We start from the raw sequence: 20134 nt of genomic DNA on the forward strand, positions 1-20134 counted from the left end.
GCTTAGTACCGTGAACTCAATCAGGTGCGACCTGATTCTACTTTATTGGCTCTCAAAGTAAGGATTAAACATGGAGGCTTTCTTTATATACAAGGGCTGCACGTGTTGTCTGTGGCCCAATGACCTTCGACGGTCGCTCCCCCGGTGGCAGGTAAACCCAGGCATACATACATTACATCTTAAACCAATGAACAATGGCGGAAAGGTAAAGATCACCCGGCCCAACCAGTCCGCCCCACACAACTGCGACACCTCTTGCACCAAAACAGTCTACACTCCATCTCAACCGGAGCCATGTGATCTCCCGGGAGAGGAAAAACCAGATTAAAAAAACCCAGGCCATTTTTATTTCACAGAAGTTACTTACCTGCAAAATAACAGGGAAGGCAGGAGGACAAGGGGTAAAAAGAATAAATCCAGATCACTAGCACAGGAGCAGTTTTCATGAGACTGGAAGAGGGAAGGACTTGTGCCAGAAGTATTCATACCTCCCAGGAGAACTTCTTTCCCAGGAGGTGCTCGCGAACCCTAGACTCGATACACGAGCTCTAGTTCCTGATTTTTCTCCCGGATTGCTCACTCGCAGCAGTGCCCAGGAGATCACTGGGCTCCAGGCCCATGTTTTAATCTGCCCTTGGCCCGGCGGCATCATCGGCATCCCTGTCCCCTCGATGCAGAGGTTTAAATGCAGTTAATAATCGCTTGCAGATCCAAGCTAGGCTATAGGAATAACATTGACATACATCTCTCTACAATTTCTCTCTCTCTGTCCGCAGCAACCACCCATATTGCATAACATTTGTCCTGTTATGGGTTGTCTTTAGTTGTGCCCTCTTTGTGACAATATACAAAACAAAAATGTTGTCCAGTCGATTTAGCTGGATTTCATGAGTTCTTACTGAGAATGAAACATTGGAAATAGTGTTGCATTGATGTCATTAGTCACTCCTGTAATGTATTTGCTTCCTGGGTTCTTTGCTTAAGAATTCATAACAACACATTGTTAATAAACCAACTAATTCTTAAACCTTTGCTATTAACAATCACACCACACATTACCAGTTCATCCACCAGGCTCACAACTACATACCTCATCGTGGATGGCCTAGACCCAACTGACTGGGGTTTTATTGAGGTTTGTGAACATCACATGACTTAGTAAGCCACTCTCAATGCAACAGCTCTACAACTATTTTGTTGTAAGAACACTAGCTCCTTCGAGCCGGAATTGAACCAGCAACCTAAGGATGACTTTGCTTTGTATTCCACTACAGTCCTCCGCTCTACCAACTGAGCTATCGAAGGGAAGCGGCTAAATGAACGCGGCAGAACCCAACAAACCTGTGAGCATACTCACAGGTGCATACATTACAACTCTGTTGAAATAAAGCAGTCTTTTGCAGAGTGGAGAAAAATTTACGTTCCTGCTAATTCGCTAGAATTGTGTCTCTTGCTGGAAAGGATTGGATAGACAGTTAAAGATGTCCTCAGCCAAGAACAGATTGGGCTAGAGTTTGCGTTCGTTTTATCCTGGCAATCTGGGTGAAATTGGCCGAAACACGCAAAGGACCGTGGCGACTCAAGTGTAAGTTACGTCAAACGTAAATCTTTAACGCTGGTTTAAAAATCATTTCACCTGACGCTGGCCCTGACCACAAAACTGGCCACGCCCCCAGATTGAATTAATGAGGATTCCGAGTTTCAGCTGATTCCACCCGTTCGAGGAGACTCTTCAAATTAAGCTGTTTTCTTTGGCGCATAGGTGCTAGTAGGCACATTTTAAATGTTTTTACATACAGGTAGAGTGTCCGAAATCCGGAAACCTCGGGACCGAAGCCATTCTGGACTTCGGAACGCCTTTGCGACATCCCGAATCCGGAAATGCACTGGCCAAGGTTCAGGTATTTGCGGATTTCGGAACGTCTTTCCGACGCCCCAAGTCCGGAAACACCTGGGCTGAGGTTGGTAGGGGAGGCGCGGGGGGGGGGGGGGGGGGGTCGGGCAACCGAGAAAAGGGGGGGTGTTGGTAGGGGAGGGGGGGGTGTCGGGCGGCCGAGAAAAGGGGGGGGGTGTCGGCAGGCGGCCGAGAAAAGGGGGGGGGTGTCGGCAGGCGGCCGAGAAAAGGGGGGGGGTGTCAGCAGGCGGCCGAGGCCGAGTTCGGATTTCAGAACATTTTCCGGTTTCCGGACAACCATGCCATGGATCGACCCGGTGTCTGGATTCCGGAACATTCTGAATTTTGGAACTCCGGATTTCGGATGTTCAACTTGTATTTAAAAAAATTAATTTACTTCGAAACTGACGAGTTTCAGAATAGTTCAGGATAGTTTTTTTTAAATCATTTTCAGTGATTTAAAATCAGGTTATTCAAAGGCCATGGACTAGATGCACTTATTAAAAATGCTCAACCCATTTTCAGCTGAATTAATAAAACTGCACTCGGATACCACTCAAATACATCAATCAATATATTTAATGCAAAAAAATGATTACGTTCTATTACACTGACCAATTGCGCTGGTAATGGAAGGGTTTTTTTTGTGATTATGCAAATGAATTTTAGTGGAAACTTAACTGTAACCTAACCAGTGCAATTTGTGCCCAATTTCCCAAATGCATGCAAAGCGGCAACTCTAGATTTTGCAGATATATGTTGTTGGGTGACTTGCAAAGAGTCAAGAACTGGGGGCTGATTATATCGTGGTTTTAATTAAGAAGCATCATTAACTCTGTCCTACATTATCATCGGAAGACTTGCTTCCACTCTTAAAATGAGTCCTTAGGTGGCTGTACAGTCCAATACGAGAACTAAAGTCCCTGTCACAGGTGGGACAAATAGTCGTTGAGGGAAAGGGTGGGTGGGACTGGTTTGCCACACGCTCTTTCTGCTGCCTGCGCTTGATTTCTGCATGCTCTTGGTGATGAGGCTCAGCGCCCTCCCGGATGCACTTCCTCCACTTAGGGCGGTCTTTGGCCAGGGACTCCCAGGTGTCAGTGGGGATGTTGCACTTTATCAGGGAGACTTTGAGGGTGTCCGTGTAACGTTTCCGCTGCCCACCTTTTGGCTCGTTTGCCGTGAAGGAGTTCCAAGTAGAGCGCTTACTTTGGAAGTCTCGTGTCTGACATGCGAACAGTGTGGCCTGCCCAGCAGAGTTGATCAAGTGTGGTCAGTGCTTCAATGCTGGGGATGTGGCCTGGTTGAGATCGCTAATGTTGGTGCATCTGTCCTCCTAGGGGATTTGTAGGATCTTGCGGAGACGTCGTTGGTGGTGTTTCTCCAGCGACTAGAGGTGTCTACTATACATAGTCCATGTCTCTGAGCCATACAGGAGGGCAGGTATTACTACAGTCCTGTAGACCATGAGCTTGGTGGCAGATTTGAGGGCCTGGTCTTCAAACACTCTTCCTCAGGCGGCCGAAGGCTGCACTGGTGCACTGGAGGCGATGTTGAAACTCGTCGTCAATGTCTGTTCTTGTTGATATGAGGCTCCCGAGGTATGGGAAATGGTCCACGTAGTCCAGGGCCGAGCCGTGGATCTTGATGCCTGGGGGACAGTGCTGTGCAGCGAGGACAGGCTGATGGAGGACCTTTGTCTTACAGATGTTTAGCATAAGGCCCATGCTTTCGTACGCCTCACTAAATATGTCGACTATGTCCTGGGGTTCAGCCTCTCTATGTGCGCAGACGCAGGCGTCGTCCGCGTATTGTAGCTCGACGATAGAGATTGGGGTGGTCTTGGACCTGGCCTGGAGACGGCGAAGGTTGAACAGGTTCCCACTGGTTCTGTAGTTTAGTTCCACTCCAGCGGGGAGCTTGTTGACTGTGAGGTGGAGCATGGCGGCAAGGAAGATTGAGAAGAGGGTTGGGGCAATGAGGCAGCCCTGGTTGACCCCGGTCCGGATGTGTCTGCATTCTTGTTCTAAATGACATTGTTGTTCTCCCAATTGTGTGTGTGCGCTTTTCACAGGTGATAATACCTTGGATATTTGTTTGATGTATGGCACTCAACAGAATCATACAGGGTTACAGAACCTAATTAACTTAATTGCACATCAGGGCATTTGCCTGATTGCTAAATGGTTCATAGAACATGGTTCATAGAACATGATTCTTGACTAGTCGTTTATAGATCTAGATCAACTGACAGAAATCATGAAAATAACAGGTACACCGGCCCAAGACTTCGTTCAGAAGTTGCAAAGTCAAGAGGTAAGCAGAACATTTAAAACCTACAAAAAGTAACAAATTGAACTTTTTAACTCTTTAATTGATTCCTTATTATGGTTTTAGACTAATGCTGTCCTTTTGATAGTTCTCGGCATAATGCACTGTTTATTCCATAGACCTCTGCTGCCCAGTGCATTGCCCAGTCTAAACTAAGCCAGCATTGATTTAAAAATGTCATATTTACAATAAAAAAGCAGTTCTAGAAATACTCTACAAGCGGATATTATCGGAACATCAGGAACATGAGTAGGCCATTCAGCCCATCGAGCCTGCAATTAGATCATGGCTTGCTGTGTGCCTCAACTCCATTTTCCAGCTTTATCTGAAATCTCTTGCAGAGAAAAGGGATCATCACCCCAAAGTATGCTTAAATGGTAATGAGTTAATGGTTGTTTACCCACTTCCCTACACAAATTGTTTTGTTACTTTAATAATTGTACTTGGTGATATTCTCTTCTAGCTATGTCAGAAAGCAAAATAAGTACAATGTGGCACTGAATCATTTTTAAGATGCAAATTGTTTGATGTAATTACATGTGCAATTATTGGTTAATTGTATATTTCCCATTTGGCTGGTTTGCGTCATGATGCTCTTTCTATGAGCCTGCTAATTAGATTTAATGCTGTTTTCCTTCTGCTGCAAGAAAAGGATTCAGCTCCAGAGATGGGTTACCATAGTAATAGATGTATGTTACTTGCCAAAACAAGGCCTATATAAGAGCTGAGCTTCTAACAGATCTATTTTTTCACTGAGGCTGAATCAATATACTTGTATCTTGCATTTATTTCAGGAAGCTAAGCAATGAAAAATGCAACAGTCTTGAAGTTGATATTTTTAGTGATGCCACTGATTTAAATATTACATTTTAAATATGGCAACATCAGTAGACTTACTTTTAAAGCTGCACTTCCCTCACAATTTATATTGTAAAAGCGAACACTACTCTCAAAATTATGGGGTACTAAACAATAGTCACGATTCAGATATACTTGGTTTATTGATTAATAATTCTCCAAAACTGTAACAGAGCGGGTAGAAAGTCAAAACCCTAAGGTACACGTATGAAGTTGAAAAGACATATTTAATATACCAAATATTTACTTCTTTGAAGTTCTTAACCAGCTTCATTTTTAGGGACTTCATAACATAGTATTGTTGATTTGACTTTAACAGAAATAGTAAAGAAGATGTGTATGTTTTAACAAAAGGATACTACTAATTGAAATAGCAATAGGTCAAATTGCTCTTATATTTCCCAATAAATATTTTGGATTTTTCAAATGTTGTTATAAAATTATATTGGCTTAATCCTGAAAAAATTGGCATCAGATGTTTATATAGATCTTGGAACATCCTGAATAATCAAAACTAAATGTTTGGGGAGTCATTAGTTAACAGTATTAAATGCTCTTGGCTACCAGTAACAATCTGTGTTAAACAAAACCTCAACAATAATGTTATACTTTGGTTCTCTACAGGCTAAAAATTACATCAAAAGTTTACCAAGAGTTGCGAAAAAAGACTTTAAGGCCCTGTTTGCAAATGCAAATCAAGTGGGTAAGAAACACTTTTTATAAGTTGCTAAGTTTTAGTGAAGGTGTTAGGTGGATTTTAGCAAATTAATTCTTCAGTCAATGAAGCAATAAAATGTTATTTAGATGAGGTAATTTAGGACCTTTTGTACCCTGGTTACATAGGCAATTGGAGGTTGAAGCAGCCTCTGCCTAAATCCCCTTTTATACTTGTTTCTTTAGACAGATTCCAGAAGACTGGTGTCCATGAGCCACTCCTTTGTTTAACTTACTCAGAAAAATACCTTTAACACTGGGTATAAATGTTTTTTGTGGGTCTACACTTCTGCCACTGGGATGAGGAAAGCTGAATTAATAGTGTAAATACCAGGTGCTGGCTCAAGAATCGCTGAGAATCTGAACTAAACAAGCACCAATCTAAAAGCAGCATAAATCAGTGATGTGATAGTAAACTGATTGAATTGGTGCACTGAATTCCACAGCAGTTCTGCCTAGAGGGGTAACAAATGGAGGTGAAATGCTTCAAACCACAAATCTGCAGCACAAAATTGCCCTAAATTCATCAGTGATTGCCTGACCTCCCTCCAAGGGATTGCGTGAGTGAGACAATGAGTGGGCATGGCATGCTAGTGAACGTGCCTTTGATAACCCAACCATCATTTTGTTACTAATTGCACCTTGAGTGTACTAACCAACTGTGCCATCCAACCCCAGTTCAAACCAATGGGTTAGGACATTGCCTTGTTGCAGTAGGTGAGGGTGCAAATCTGAAATCTGATTTAAATTACATTTGGTGTGATTTAGTGCCATTGGTATTTTCACCTCACAACAGCAGTACTAACATTTTAATCAATTTTGCCAGCATTTGTCAGTGAAATAGAAGCTGCTAACAGATAATTGTGCTTGTCTCTTTTAGTTTTGATAGCCCAATCGGTGAATCGCACCAATGTTGTATTAATATACTTTACATCTAATGTGTGCCTTAAGTGACATAAGCTGGGTATGCTTGATTCTGACAGTGGATGCATCCTTTCTCTTTTCTGTGATTAATTGAGTATTTATCTGTGTATCTTGTTCTTTAAATCTCTGTGAAGCAACTTGGTACATTTTTCTACATTGGAGTTGCATGTGGTATAGTACAGTACTGGTTTATGTAATGAGTGCACATTCATTCTAGTTTAAAATTTCATTTGTTTACCTTAATGTTGTTGACATTTTTTCTGAAAACAGCTGTCAACCTTCTAGAAAAAATGCTTGTGCTCGATGCTGAAAAGCGAATAACTGCTGCAGAGGCTTTGGCTCACTCTTACTTTGAGCAGTACCGAGATCCTGAGGAAGAGACTGTGGCAAAGCCGTATGACGATAGTTTTGATAACATGGACTGCACTATTGAAGAATGGAAATGTAAGCACACTAATACTGATTTAAAAATCTCTAGTTATGGACAACACAAACAAGACCGCGTGTATTGCCCATCCCCACTTTCGAGGGTATTTAGAGTCAACCACATATTGTGGGATCGGAGTCATGTGCAGGCCAGAAAAATACAATCCGATTCAATGGTTCTCAAACATTTGCAACTAGGCCCCACCAAAATGGTCTCGGCCTCTCTTTCATTCCTCAAGCTAAGGATGCTGGTAGGGATAAATCTGCAACATATGTCAATCTCTCCTCATGTTTTACTCAACTCTCCTTCACCTTTGTTTCTTTATTTCTTGTTCTTTCCTAAGTTTCTGATCTTCAGGCAAAATCAGTTTAAGCTGGGTTTGGATGGCACAGTTGATTAGCACACTCATGAGTCCAATCAGTTTTTTTTTTAAATTACTAAAAATATTGACCCAGGTTAATAACGCCATTTTAAAAAAGGAAAGCACTAGGGTTCATTTCTAGAGGGATAGAATTGAAAAGCAGAGCAGTTATGTTATAGTTGTATGGAATCTTGGTTCGTCCACATTTGGAATACTGTGCACAGTTCTGGTCTCCATAGAGGCACTGGAGAAAGTGCAAAAACATTTTACAAGGATAAATTCAGAGGTTATAATGATTAGAAAAGAGAAGGCTGAGGACGACTTGAGGTTTTTTTTAAATTATGAAGGGATTTGATAGGGTAGAGATGGGGAAGATGTTTTCACTTGTGGGGGAGTCCAAAACTAGGGGCTATCAGTATAAGATAGTCACTAATAAATGCAATAGGGAACTCTTCTTTATCCAGAGAGTGGTTAAAATGTGAAACTCTATCACAAGGAGTATTTGAGGCGAATAGCTTAGGTGCATTTAAGGGGAAGCTATTTAACCACACAAAGGAGAAAGGAATATGTTAGGCTGATGGGGTTAGATGAAGAGGGGTGAGAGGAGGCTCATGTGGAGCATAACAATTGACAGAGACTACTTGGACTAAGTGGCCTGTTTCTGTGCTTGTACATTGTGTAATTCTGTGTAAAATGATGACTGGGACATCAGAGGCTCATCCACAAGCATGCCTCGCGGATAGTCATGTCACAGGCACATGCCTTTATTTAAGTTGTGCCCAAGCCAATTGCCCTTCTTGAAATAAATTTGAACAAAACTACCCAATTTGGTGGTCCACAAACTTTTTCACTACAAAGCTCTCAACTTCTCACACCCCTCTAAATAAATATACTGATGGTAATAAGTCTGCAAAAAGATCTCTCCTCCTTCATTTCAATTTCTCTCTCTCTGCCCCACCTCTTCATTGTTCTGCTCTCACTCACTTGTTTTTTTTCATACATTTTTTCTCTCCATTTTGACACGCTTCCCTCACATTTGACTCTCCCTTTCTCCTTCCCATTTCTTCCCTTTCTCTTACTATTCACTTTTCCTTTTTCTGCTTCCAGACCTCATTCTTGGTTTTGCCTCTAACTGTTTTCTTTTCACTCTCTTCTTCGCAGCATTGGAGCTCAAGAAGAAAGCAAGTGCAGATTTCCAAAAACAATGGGGAGCAGACCTTTAAAAGAGATTGGACAATGGGACTTTAAAAGAAAGCAGATAACGAGTAGAGGGACTTTCAATAGAGAAAGAAATGTGGGGACGCAGGAAGTTGGCAAGTCACAACTTGCTAAATGTTGATTGGAAGTGTTCTGGCCATCCCATGTAGTTATTGTGCCATTGAACACACTGTTCATTTACCATCTGGTTTATATTCAAATTCGGCACAAAGTTATATGATGAAATTCTCTTCTGTCTGGCAGTTGTAAGGTTCTTGTAACGTCACTTTGGCCATTCTCAACACAGTCACATGAGTCCACATCGCAAACTGCTTACAATTTAATGTAAATTTGTCATCCTTGGAGAGAATAAATAGAAAAATTCAACTGGTGCAGTTAAGGATGATCTATTGATAATTGGGTTAAATCAGTCAGGGTATAACACAGAGAGTTACTAGTTTAATCTGTGGAACCCAGCACTGTTTGACCCTGATATTGCATTCAAAAATTAGATTTCCTGTTACTGGCATCAATCGTCTAGATGAGTGCTGGTACTATTACAGAAACTGCAATCTATTCTTTAACTAATTTGTGGAATGATTTTTCTGATTATAAAAATGAAGCTGAACTTTTCTAAACCCTTTCATTCCAAATTTAAATTTCTATCTGTATTTCTCCTGGGATGGTTTCACCGCTGTTTCTTTTTCCTACTGCTAAGTCTGTAATAATGTACTTATATTTCTGGGAGTTTCCCTGATTCCCTTGTTGGTAAAAATGCCACCAGGTGTAGAACTGATGCACAGCTCAGAAAGTCCTAGATTTGATTCCAGGTTCCTGTTGAGTGCAGTTGTGAAGAGGGTTCCATACTTGGAAATGCTAACTTTCTTGTTATCTCCACAGATGCTGACTGACCCACTTGTGTTTCCAGAATTTTCTAGTTTTGGGTGGCTTATTTCCGTTCAAAGAGCAGTTGAGATTTTACAGTTGGCCTCAGTGCCCCTAGGCTGGAGAGGGGGTAAATCACCAGGGATCCCACTCCTGATTGCTATCCAATGATTTCTGCTGTGGACACTTATGGGTCTGTCTGGAGTCACTTGTGATGCTTCCACCATTGAATGGTATAATGAAATTAAATGTTTCGACTCATACGTGAGGAATCTCTTCTTGGGCAAGATACCTATAGAGCCATGCCCCAGTCAGCAGCAGTACCTTTAGGAGAAATGGGAAAGGAATTTGAGGGGAAAAAAATTATGCCACGTCTTTCTTGACTTCACTGCAGCCATTGACATGGTCAACCTCATCATCATCCTCCAATGAATCCTTCGTTGTCCTGCTCATTGAGAATGCCCGCACTTGGTTCCAATCTTACCTGTCCATTCATAGTAGCAGTGGCTTCTCCTTTCTGCCCTGCACCGTTACCTCTGGAATCCCCCAGCGATCTATCCTTAGCCCCTACTCTTTCTCATCTCCATGCTGCCCTGTGTCAACATAGAAACATAGAAACATAGAAACATAGAAAATAGGTGCAGGAGCAGGCCATTCAGCCCTTCTAGCCTGCACCGCCATTCAATGAGTTCATGGCTGAACATGAAACTTCAGTACCCCCTTCCTGCTTTCTCGCCATAACCCTTGATCCCCCGAGTAGTAAGGACTTCATCTAACTCCCTTTTGAATATATTTAGTGAATTGGCCTCAACTACTTTCTGTGGTAGAGAATTCCACAGGTTCACCACTCTCTGGGTGAAGAAGTTTCTCCTCATCTCGGTCCTAAATGGCTTACCCCTTATCCTCAGACTGTGACCCCTGGTTCTGGACTTCCCCAACATTGGGAACATTCTTTCTGCATCTAACCTGTCTAAACCCGTCAGAATTTTAAACGTTTCTATGAGGTCCCCTCTCATTCTTCTGAACTCCAGTGAATACAAGCCCAATTGATCCAACCTTTCTTGATAGGTCAGTCCCGCCATCCCGGGAATCAGTCTGGTGAACCTTCGCTGCACTCCCTCAATAGCAAGAATGTCCTTCCTCAAGTTAGGAGACCAAAACTGTACACAATACTCCAGGTGTGGCCTCACCAAGGCCCTGTACAACTGTAGCAACACCTCCCTGCCCCTGTATTCAAATCCCCTCGCTATGAAGGCCAACATGCCATTTGCTTTCTTAACCGCCTGCTGTACCTGCATGCCAACCTTCAATGACTGATGTACCATGACACCCAGGTCTCGTTGCACCTTCCCTTTTCCTAATCTGTCACCATTCAGATAATAGTCTGTCTCTCTGTTTTTACCACCAAAGTGGATAACCTCACATTTATCCACATTATACTTCATCTGCCATGCATTTGCCCACTCACCTAACCTATCCAAGTCACTCTGCAGCCTAATAGCATCCTCCTCGCAGCTCACACTGCCACCCAACTTAGTATCATCCGCAAATTTGGAGATACTGCATTTAATCCCCTCGTCTAAATCATTAATGTACAATGTAAACAGCTGGGGCCCCAGCACAGAACCTTGCGGCACTCCACTAGTCACTGCCTGCCATTCTGAAAAGTACCCGTTTACATCATCTGAAGACATGAGGTTAAGCTTCAGTGACGGCATAAATTAGTGCATCTTTTGTAAGGGTATGTCCTTTAGAGAGAGAGCGCGCCAGACCGAGTTATTCATAGGAAAAACTTGTTAAAAGCACCAGAGACAAATGAAACAATGACATTTCTGTGATGTGTAAAATAATGGTATATTGCAAGGGAATAAATCCACTTCTTTTCCCCCTAGGTCATACATATAAAGAGGTGATTAACTTTACAACATTAACTGGAGTACCGGAATCTAAAGAAACTGCAGTGTAGCTGTGGAATCGTAGCTATGGGACAAGACAGAAGAAGTATATATTCGTACAGCGAGCAGCTGTAAAAATATTAATTATTTTAGTTGTGTTTTGGTTTGTGTTTTGAAAAAATGTACAATACTTTAATTTTATGCCTATAACCTGCAGTTCAGTCACAGTGTAACTTTGTTTCTTTGAAGATCAAACTGAAACTCTGCACCAGCATTTCTTGGAAAGCACTTCAGTATTGTAACATTTTAAACATTCTGCAGCACTTGGTGATTTTAGACTGAAATTTCTCCAGTTGATAATTTAGGGGGGAAAACCAGTAAAAGCAATCTTGTCCTTATACCAAACTTTTCACTAACCTCATCAACAGGTTTGAATGCCACGCTCATTGTTCTTTATTTAGCTGCAGATACATTAGGAATAGGAATAAGAATGACTCTGAACCTGAATTGTCAGTGTTGTATAAAGAGTACACTATTTGTACCATATTTTCAAGACCATGTTTTCTAACTAAGCCTCATTTGCAAAGATACCAAATAATGTATTTGCACACATTTTTGTCTGATTACGTTCCTGTAAAGAGCCTTGGAATGTTTTACTATGTTAAAGGTGCTATATAAATGCAAGTTGTTATTAGCAAAGGATAGTCTATTCTGCCTACATTGTCTTCAGTCTCTTGCATACTCTCCTTATGAGTGTGTTTCATGTCTTTAATGGACATTCTGTAAGTGCCATTAGCAAGATAATATAGAGCTGTTGTTCACATTGGTTGAGTGTTAGAATTATAATGAAAATGAAAATGGTTTTGAAAACTGATTGATTCATCTATTTGTAATTCCATTATAACAATGCCAGAATACTAATTAGAAGTAATTATCATAGGTTTTCAAAATCCTTGCTTAGAATACATCGATGAGCTGACCTCTTAGGAACTTTCATGTGATGCTGTACATACAGCATTGGCTAACTATGTGGGCTTTATCCACTCTTGGCTAATTAATTCACTTGATTTCATTAATCTAACTAATAATGGCCATTCATTGCTATTTTCTTAATTTCAGTCATCTGAAATGCAGTTGACAGTACAAGTCCATTGGGTGATGGTCGTTACACTTACACTTTCCATCGACTTTCTATGGGTTTTGCACTGGAAGTTCCTGTCAGCCAACTATTGGAAAAAGCCCAGTGCCCTCTACAGAGCATCTGGAATCTGTGTGATCAGGTCAAGCAACTGTGTATCTCCTGAGCAATTCTTCAATCTGATTGGTTAACAACCAGCGTAGAGTCTAAACCAGAAAGAGAAATAAAGAGAGGGAAGGGAAGATTGGACTGAGAGATAAGAGACAGAAAGATAAAAGTTTAAAAAAATGTTTTAATCTCCAATAATAATGAAAATTTGATGGAATAAGACTCCACACTTGTTTACATTAATTTCCAGTGTCAGCGAGATTGTTTGGCAGTAATTAAGACTTAACATGTCATTAAAAAATTACTTACACTGAAATGGACAAGTCCTAACTTTTTCAGGTGAGTTTGTGTATCATGTAAGTACAGCAACTTCTCGCCGTTCCTTGTTTCAATGATGAGTCAGCAAAATACCATTCTCACGCAGCTTCTGAGGGAGCAGGGCATCTTGGACAGCAACTTCCTAATTTACGCATTTAACTGCACATGTGAGGTCGCCATAAGATGCTGTGCAATTTACATGTTGATGACGGTGAGCTCTGTTAGGCTCACCATTTCTACTGCAAAATCTGACCCATTATCTTTCAAACCCATGAGAGCATACTTCAACAATTTCCTCAGGGATGCCATCTAATTATTTACAGTAACTTTTCAATCATTTCCTTGTGAGTTGTGCTACACAGCCAGTATTTTTTCCAGGCACTCGTGTGTTACTAACCTTATAACGGTGTGCACTTTTTGATACCTTGTGGTAATCACACGCAAACGTGATAGTGTTGCTGAAGGAGTAGTGTTGACTGCATCTTAGTAAACTCTGAACTGTATTGCAGATAAACCACCAGTAGGCTAAAACATTAAAATATTTTTAAAAGTTTGGAGAGTATTACTGTTTCTGCAAGCCACCTGTGTTAGTGCCTTGGGATTCATTGTTTAAGAAAAGGTCATTACTTACTTCAGTTACTGCTACACATACACACAATCAGTGGTACTTCAGCCATTCAGTAACATAATTACAACATTGTCAATTTATTGTATCTTAAATATTAATGATAAGGAGGCAAAAATCAGAGCAGTAGCTACACCTCCAACAGAGGGCACCCAGGTCCAAAAATGACCGAAGGGAATAGGACACAACATTTTGAAAACTGCTCCTTAGGGAGCAAAGAATCATCCTTTTAAAAGTAATAGATCTCTCTGGGATTGCTGCCTGAAAAGTAACTACAATTATCGGGCAATTTGTGTAGGGGTAGAAACCCAGTAGATATGGTTTTGCCCTAAATTATACCTCTCCATCACTGGGATCACCCCCTCTCTCCTCCCCATATACCAGACTTTCTAGCCTCATGGCTTCTGAAAAGGAAAACTCAGCACCACAGATAATTTATGTTGCTCAAGGACTGAAAATATTATCCATCAATCAAAAATCTAGGCATAATAGATAAAATTGATGTGGTGGACTTTAAAAAAAATCCTAAACTATTTCAATGCATTAAAAATATTTAGTGAGTAAACTTTAAAGCTCAAGTTAGATGCTTTATCTTTTGCTCTGTATTCCAATGTATTCCATTGCCTTTAATGTCAATGGCACGGATGAGAAGAATAGAGAGATGGTGCTATGGAATGGTGATGGTACCTAGGCTGCAGGTGGCTTAATTGGCTGTAAAGCATCTGGGACATCCTGAGGTTATGAAAGGTGCTGTATAAATGCAAGTCTTTACGCAAAAATAATTTTTTGTTTGTGTTGACCTCATTAAACAGAATGCGTGTTTATTGAAAAGCTCACCCATTACCCACAGTTAATCAAATGTTAAGGTCGTCTTAGGTGCAGATATTTTCTCATAGCTAGATACTCACTCTAATTTTGGCAAGTGCAGCTGGCAAAAGATTCAGCCGCCTTATGCTTATTACACTATTTGGGTGTTACTATTTCAAGCGAAGGAAATTCCATCATGCCAGAATATTTCCTCAGGAAATGGTCACAAATGCAAGATGGTCCAGCAAGGACTTCTCCTTCTAGAACAATGGTTGTTCATTTCAGACTTTTTGACCATGAATAAACTTCACCAAAGAGTCTTAAAATTTTAAGCGACAGAAAGGCAATCTTGTCAGTAGCTTTTATTCCTGTTGCAAATTATGCTAAACCACAAAAAAACCACGGCACTTTCAGCAAGACCAGATTGATCATGGTAGAACATAACAATAGATCTGTTTGAATGGAGAAGATGTAATTACTTTGAGGTGTGTGGAAATCAGAAAGTTATCACATATGACTCCATTTAACATGAGAGCATTTGGAGCTGGATTATCATTAATTTACCACCTGCTTTTGGGATATCCCAAGGTCGTGAAAGACACTATATATATATTTATTTTCCTTCAGGTAGCCTGCCAGGTCAATGCCGTAATGGTAGCTGGTCCTACCTGGGCAAGCAGTCGGAAGCAGATCAGTGCTTTGTTGTGCAATGTATCAGTTTTAGTTGGTTAAACCCTAGCTGTACTCTGAGCAATGCTCCCCGTAATCTGCTCTTTGTTCTGGGCGGCCTGTTTCTTCGAATGAGCGGTCCCTTTAAATTTCTGCACATGCGCAGTATTTAAAAGCTGGCGAGCGACCTGCACGGGACCTTGCATGTGGGCGCAGCTTAGCGGGATCATTGCTCCTGAGCATACTTGCGATCCCTAAATCTGGATTCTGCCAAGCTGCTCCTATTCTCTCTGGACTTGGGTAAGTGGAGTGTGTCCCGATGTAGTGAGAGTATGCCTTGTATTCTACCTGTATGGATTTCTCAGTCGTTTGGTTCAGAGACTCTTAAACTTGGTGGTGGATTGTCATGCATGTCAGACACCCTGTTAATCAAAAATATTGACTAAACAGTAGTTGAACAGTCTTTATACTGAAAAGGCATTGTTCAAGTACCATTTCTCTGCAGCAATATTTCCAGGTCGTGAGGTCAGACAGCAAAACAATTAGATATTGAAACTAATGCCTACTTTTTGGATTTTGGAAATGAGCTCTGGAGACCTGACATTTGACCTGAGAGAGAGAGAAGAATCTGCTAGAATTCATCCTGCTTTGATGGGTATTCACACAATATTCATGGTGACTGCACAGTAAACCATTTTCCCTCGCATGTATCCACACAGCCAAAAACAATGAATGGACGGCAGCTGGAAGAAGCCTGAAATGGGAGAAGAAATATTTCTAAAAGATTTTCAGAAATTAAAGAAAATGGCAGCCATCACATCAGTGAAAGAAAATTAATCCATTTAACTAAAATGATCCTATCTCGGAAAGTTTTGGACCGACCACACACACTAATATATTTTTCTCGCCATTTCTCCCTCGTCTCCTGATTGTACTGTTCCACAAGTCCTGACAGCTCTCCAGTACCTCACCCAAATGACCATTCTTCATGCATGTGCCTGAAGTGTGTCTCAGGAAATTATTCAAGCATCAAGGTTTCATACCTGAGCTTTGTTCTGGCCTCACTTGGCATCCACCACACACACGTTCCCCAGACAGTGCTCAGGCTTTTTTTCCCCCACTCTCATACAGGGACACCGATTGCACATGTCACTTGGCTGCAATTACATAATTGAGCATAAACAAGTGATTGAACCTGGCACTTTCCTGATTTTTATATGGCAGTAACACACCATGCAATGCCATTGAGACCTCATGGAGCTGGTTTCCATGGTACAGTAGTTTATTGAATAAACAAATTCTGAGTTTAGGGGATTGACAAATTAAAACCTACGTAACATTTAATGAGAAGTTACTAAAAGACAGATGTTCAAATATTATCAGTTGCATTGCAGTGCCAGGCTTCAGAAGAGGCTTAGAATGTTGTGAAGAATAGTAGTAAGCCTGAGGATTGGGAGAGCTTTAGAAACTAGTTAAGGATGACCAAAAAAATGATAAGGGAGAAAAATGGAATATGAGAGTAAACTAGTAAGAAATATAAAAACAGATTGTAAGAGCTTCTACAAATATATAAAAAATGAGAGCAGCAGCAAAACTAAGCGTTGGACCCTTAGAGACTGAGACAAGTAAAATTATAATGGGGAATACGGAAATGGCAGAAACTTTAAACAAATATGTTGTATCTGTTTTCAAGGTAGAAGACAAAAAAAGCATACCAAAAATAGTGGGGAACCAAGGGGCTAATAAGAGTGAGAAACTTAACATAATTAGTATTAGCAGTACTTGAGAAACTAATGGGACTAAAAGCCAACAAATGCCCTGGACCTGACGGCCTACATACTAGGGTTCTAAAAGAGGTGGTTGCAGAGATAGTGGATGCATTGGTTATGCTCTTCCAAAATTCCCTAGATTCTAGAACGATTTCAACAGATTGTAAGTAGCAAATGTAATCCCACTATTCAAGGAGGGAGGGAAAAGGAAAACAGGGAACTATAGGCCAGTTAGGCTGACATCAGTCAGGAAAATGCTGGAATCCATTATTAGGGAAGTGGTAACAGGGCACTTAGAAAATCATAATATGATGAGGCAGAGTCAACATGGTTTTATGAAAGGCAAATCATGTTTATCACATTTATTATAATTTTTTGAGGATGTAACTGGCAGGGTAGATAAAGGGGAGCCAGTGGATGTAGTATATTTGGATTTCTAAAAGACATTCAATAAGGTGCAACATAAAAGGTTGCGACATACGATAAGGGCTCATAGGGTTGGGGTAATAATATTAGCATGGGTAGAGGATTAGTTAATGGGCATAAAACAGAGAGTAGGGATAAGTGGGTCATTTTCCAGTTGGCAGGCTGTAACTAGTGGGGTGCCGCAAGGATCAGTGCTTGAGCCTCAGCTATTTATAATCTATATTAATGGGCTCAATTTTGCCCAAGCCCATTTTCTGGCATATTGCCAGAGTTACGCCGGTTACTTAGGTCTAGAAATGCGCCAGAAAAATATGTCCAAACTTTTCCCGATGCTTATACTGTAATCCAGAGCCGCGCAGAGTGGCCAGTCGCCTCGGCGGGTGGAGCCTGTTGCCTGCGCCGAAAAATGCAGCCGGGCCTTCTGCGCATGCGCAGGAAAAAAAACGTACGTTTTTGACGTCACAGCAATGGACGCACATGCGCAGTACAGTACAGCTCCGAGTTGGCAATCGAGAGGCCTCTAGACCGGGATCTCAAGCGGGCGCAGCTAGGAGAAGCAGTAGAATAGAAGAAAGAAAGGCACATTTAGATATCCAGGGTAAGCATAGAGCAAGGAAAAATTGGAGGGTTTATGGTCACTTTTAAGTTGCTTGTAATAAAGGAGAATGTTGACTTATTTTGTCTTTAGTTATTCATGGAAATTATAATCATACAGAAAACTGTGGACTTATGACATGCTCAGTTATTCATTCATGTTATGTAGGTTTGGATGACCATGTAGGGCCAAAGAATTCCAATATGATGTGATGATATAGGATGGGTACTGGATTAAAGGACGTGTAATTTTTGTGAAGGTGGGGTTAAATGATGACAGAGGGAGATTGTTAAACAGTTGCAAATATTATACTGATAAGTTGAATTTGGATTCATGCTTCTGCCATCAGAGGAGTTATCTGAGTAATGATCCTCCTGATACTCCATGTTCTTTTACCTCCAAAACAGCTATGGCACTTCTGGATAAAAAAGTTGCTCCCTCCCCCGCCGACCCTCTCCGGTCTCCGAGTGAGTGCTTTCCCGGTTCACTCCGCTTCCCGCCCCTAGCCCAGGCCGAATGGCCTCCGATTTACTTACCTGCGCCGATTTCTTTAACTCTCCGCAAGGTTTTTCTCGAAGGGCCACATACACTTGCCTAAGCAGAAATGGAGTAACTATCAGCTGGCCAAAGTTCACTAAATAGCCAGAATTGGCATAAGTGGCTGGTTACGCTCCCTTTGGATGAAAAAAAAACATACCTAAAAAAAAACCTAACTAAATGTGTTACGCTGGTGCGAATTGATTGGGGAAACTGGATTTTTAAGTTAGGCCAGAAAAAGCAGGCAAAAAAACGGCGCAAATCACTCGGGAAAATTGAGCCCAATGACTTAGATGAAGGGACCGAGTGCAATGTATCCAAGTTTGCTGATGATACAAAGCAAGGTGGGAAAGTAAGCTGTGAGGAGGACACAAAGCGCCTCCAAAGGGCTATAGACAGATTAAGTGAATAGACGATAAGGTGGCAGATGAAGTATAATGTGGGGAAATGTGAGGTTATTCACTTTGGTGGGAAGAATAGAAAAACAGAATATTTTTTTAAATGGTGATAAACTATTAAATGTTGGTGTTCAGAGAGATTTAGGTATCCTTGTCCAGGAAATACAAAGTTAGCATGCAGGTACAGCAAGCATTTAGGCAGGCAAATGGCATGTTGACCTTTATTGCAAGGGGGTTGGTGTACAAGAGTAAGGAAGTCTTACTATAATTGTACAGGGCTTTGTGAGACCACACCTGGAATACCGTAGAGAGTTTAGGTCTCCTTAACTAAGAAAGGACATACTTGCCTTAGAGGCGGTGCAACGAAGGTTCACGAGATTGATCCCAGGGATAACAGGGTTGTCCTATGAGGAGAGATTGAGCATATATTCTGTGGCGTTTAGAAGAATGAGAGCTGATCTCATTGAAACATATAAGATTCTGAGGGGGATTGACAGGTTAGATGCTGAGAGGTTGTTTCCCCTGGCCGGAGAGCCTAGAACTAGGGAGCATAGTCTCAGAATAAAGGGTCAGCCATTTAAGACTTAGACGAGGAGGAATTTCTTCACTCAGAGGGTTGTAAATCTTTCGAATTCTCTACCCCAAAGGGCTTTGGATACTGTATCATTGAGTATATTCAAGGCTGAGACTAGATAGATTTTTTGGACTCTAGGGGAATCCAGGGATATGGGGATTGGGCGGGAAAGTTGAGGTCAAAGATCAGCCATGATCTTATTGAATGGCCTAGCAGGCTCGAAGGGCCACATAGCCGACTCCTGCTCCTAATTCTTCTTTTCAGTATTTACTATGGATACAGCAGTTAATGGCTATGTTACTTGACATAAGGGTTCAAATTTCACCATGGCAGTTTGAAAATGTGAATTCAGTTGAATATCGAGCAGGTATCAATAAGTGGCCATGAAACTGTCGGATTGTTGTATAATCCCATCTGGTTCATTAATGTCCTTCAGGGAAGGAAACTTACCATCCTTACCCAGTCTGGCTTATATGTGACTCCAGTTCTACACTAACGTGTTTGACTCTTAACTACCCTCTGAAGTGGCACTCAGCTGTACCAAACTGCTACAAAACATTCATGAAAAAAAACAGACAGCTGTGACCTAGACACTGAGTCAGAACACAACGAAGACACACCAGCCCAATCAACCTTCCAAGGTCTTCATCGCTAACATCTGTGGACTGGTGCCAAATTTGGGAG

At 41.3% G+C, this 20134-nt stretch overlaps 1 protein-coding gene and 1 non-coding gene across 2 annotated transcripts in view; one reads left to right on the plus strand and one right to left on the minus strand.

Annotated features, from left to right (window-relative positions):
• Window positions 1-12272, plus strand: part of LOC139277985 (mitogen-activated protein kinase 12-like) — a 68945-nt gene extending 56673 nt beyond the window's left edge. Inside the window, exons 9-12 of the mRNA XM_070896633.1 lie at window positions 4131-4210; window positions 5708-5786; window positions 6992-7165; window positions 11484-12272. Coding sequence (XP_070752734.1) covers window positions 4131-4210; window positions 5708-5786; window positions 6992-7165; window positions 11484-11557 — 407 coding nt within the window. The 3' untranslated portion in view covers window positions 11558-12272. The remainder of the gene's footprint in view (window positions 1-4130; window positions 4211-5707; window positions 5787-6991; window positions 7166-11483) is intronic.
• trnay-gua (transfer RNA tyrosine (anticodon GUA)) lies at window positions 1214-1305 on the minus strand. Its single transcript is given in 2 exon segments — window positions 1214-1249; window positions 1269-1305. It is a non-coding gene; the product is annotated as a tRNA-Tyr (tRNA).
• Window positions 12273-20134: the final 7862 nt, after the last annotated feature.

Source organism: Pristiophorus japonicus, chromosome 13, assembly GCF_044704955.1.
Source record: "Pristiophorus japonicus isolate sPriJap1 chromosome 13, sPriJap1.hap1, whole genome shotgun sequence".
Taxonomy (NCBI): Eukaryota; Metazoa; Chordata; class Chondrichthyes; family Pristiophoridae; genus Pristiophorus; species Pristiophorus japonicus.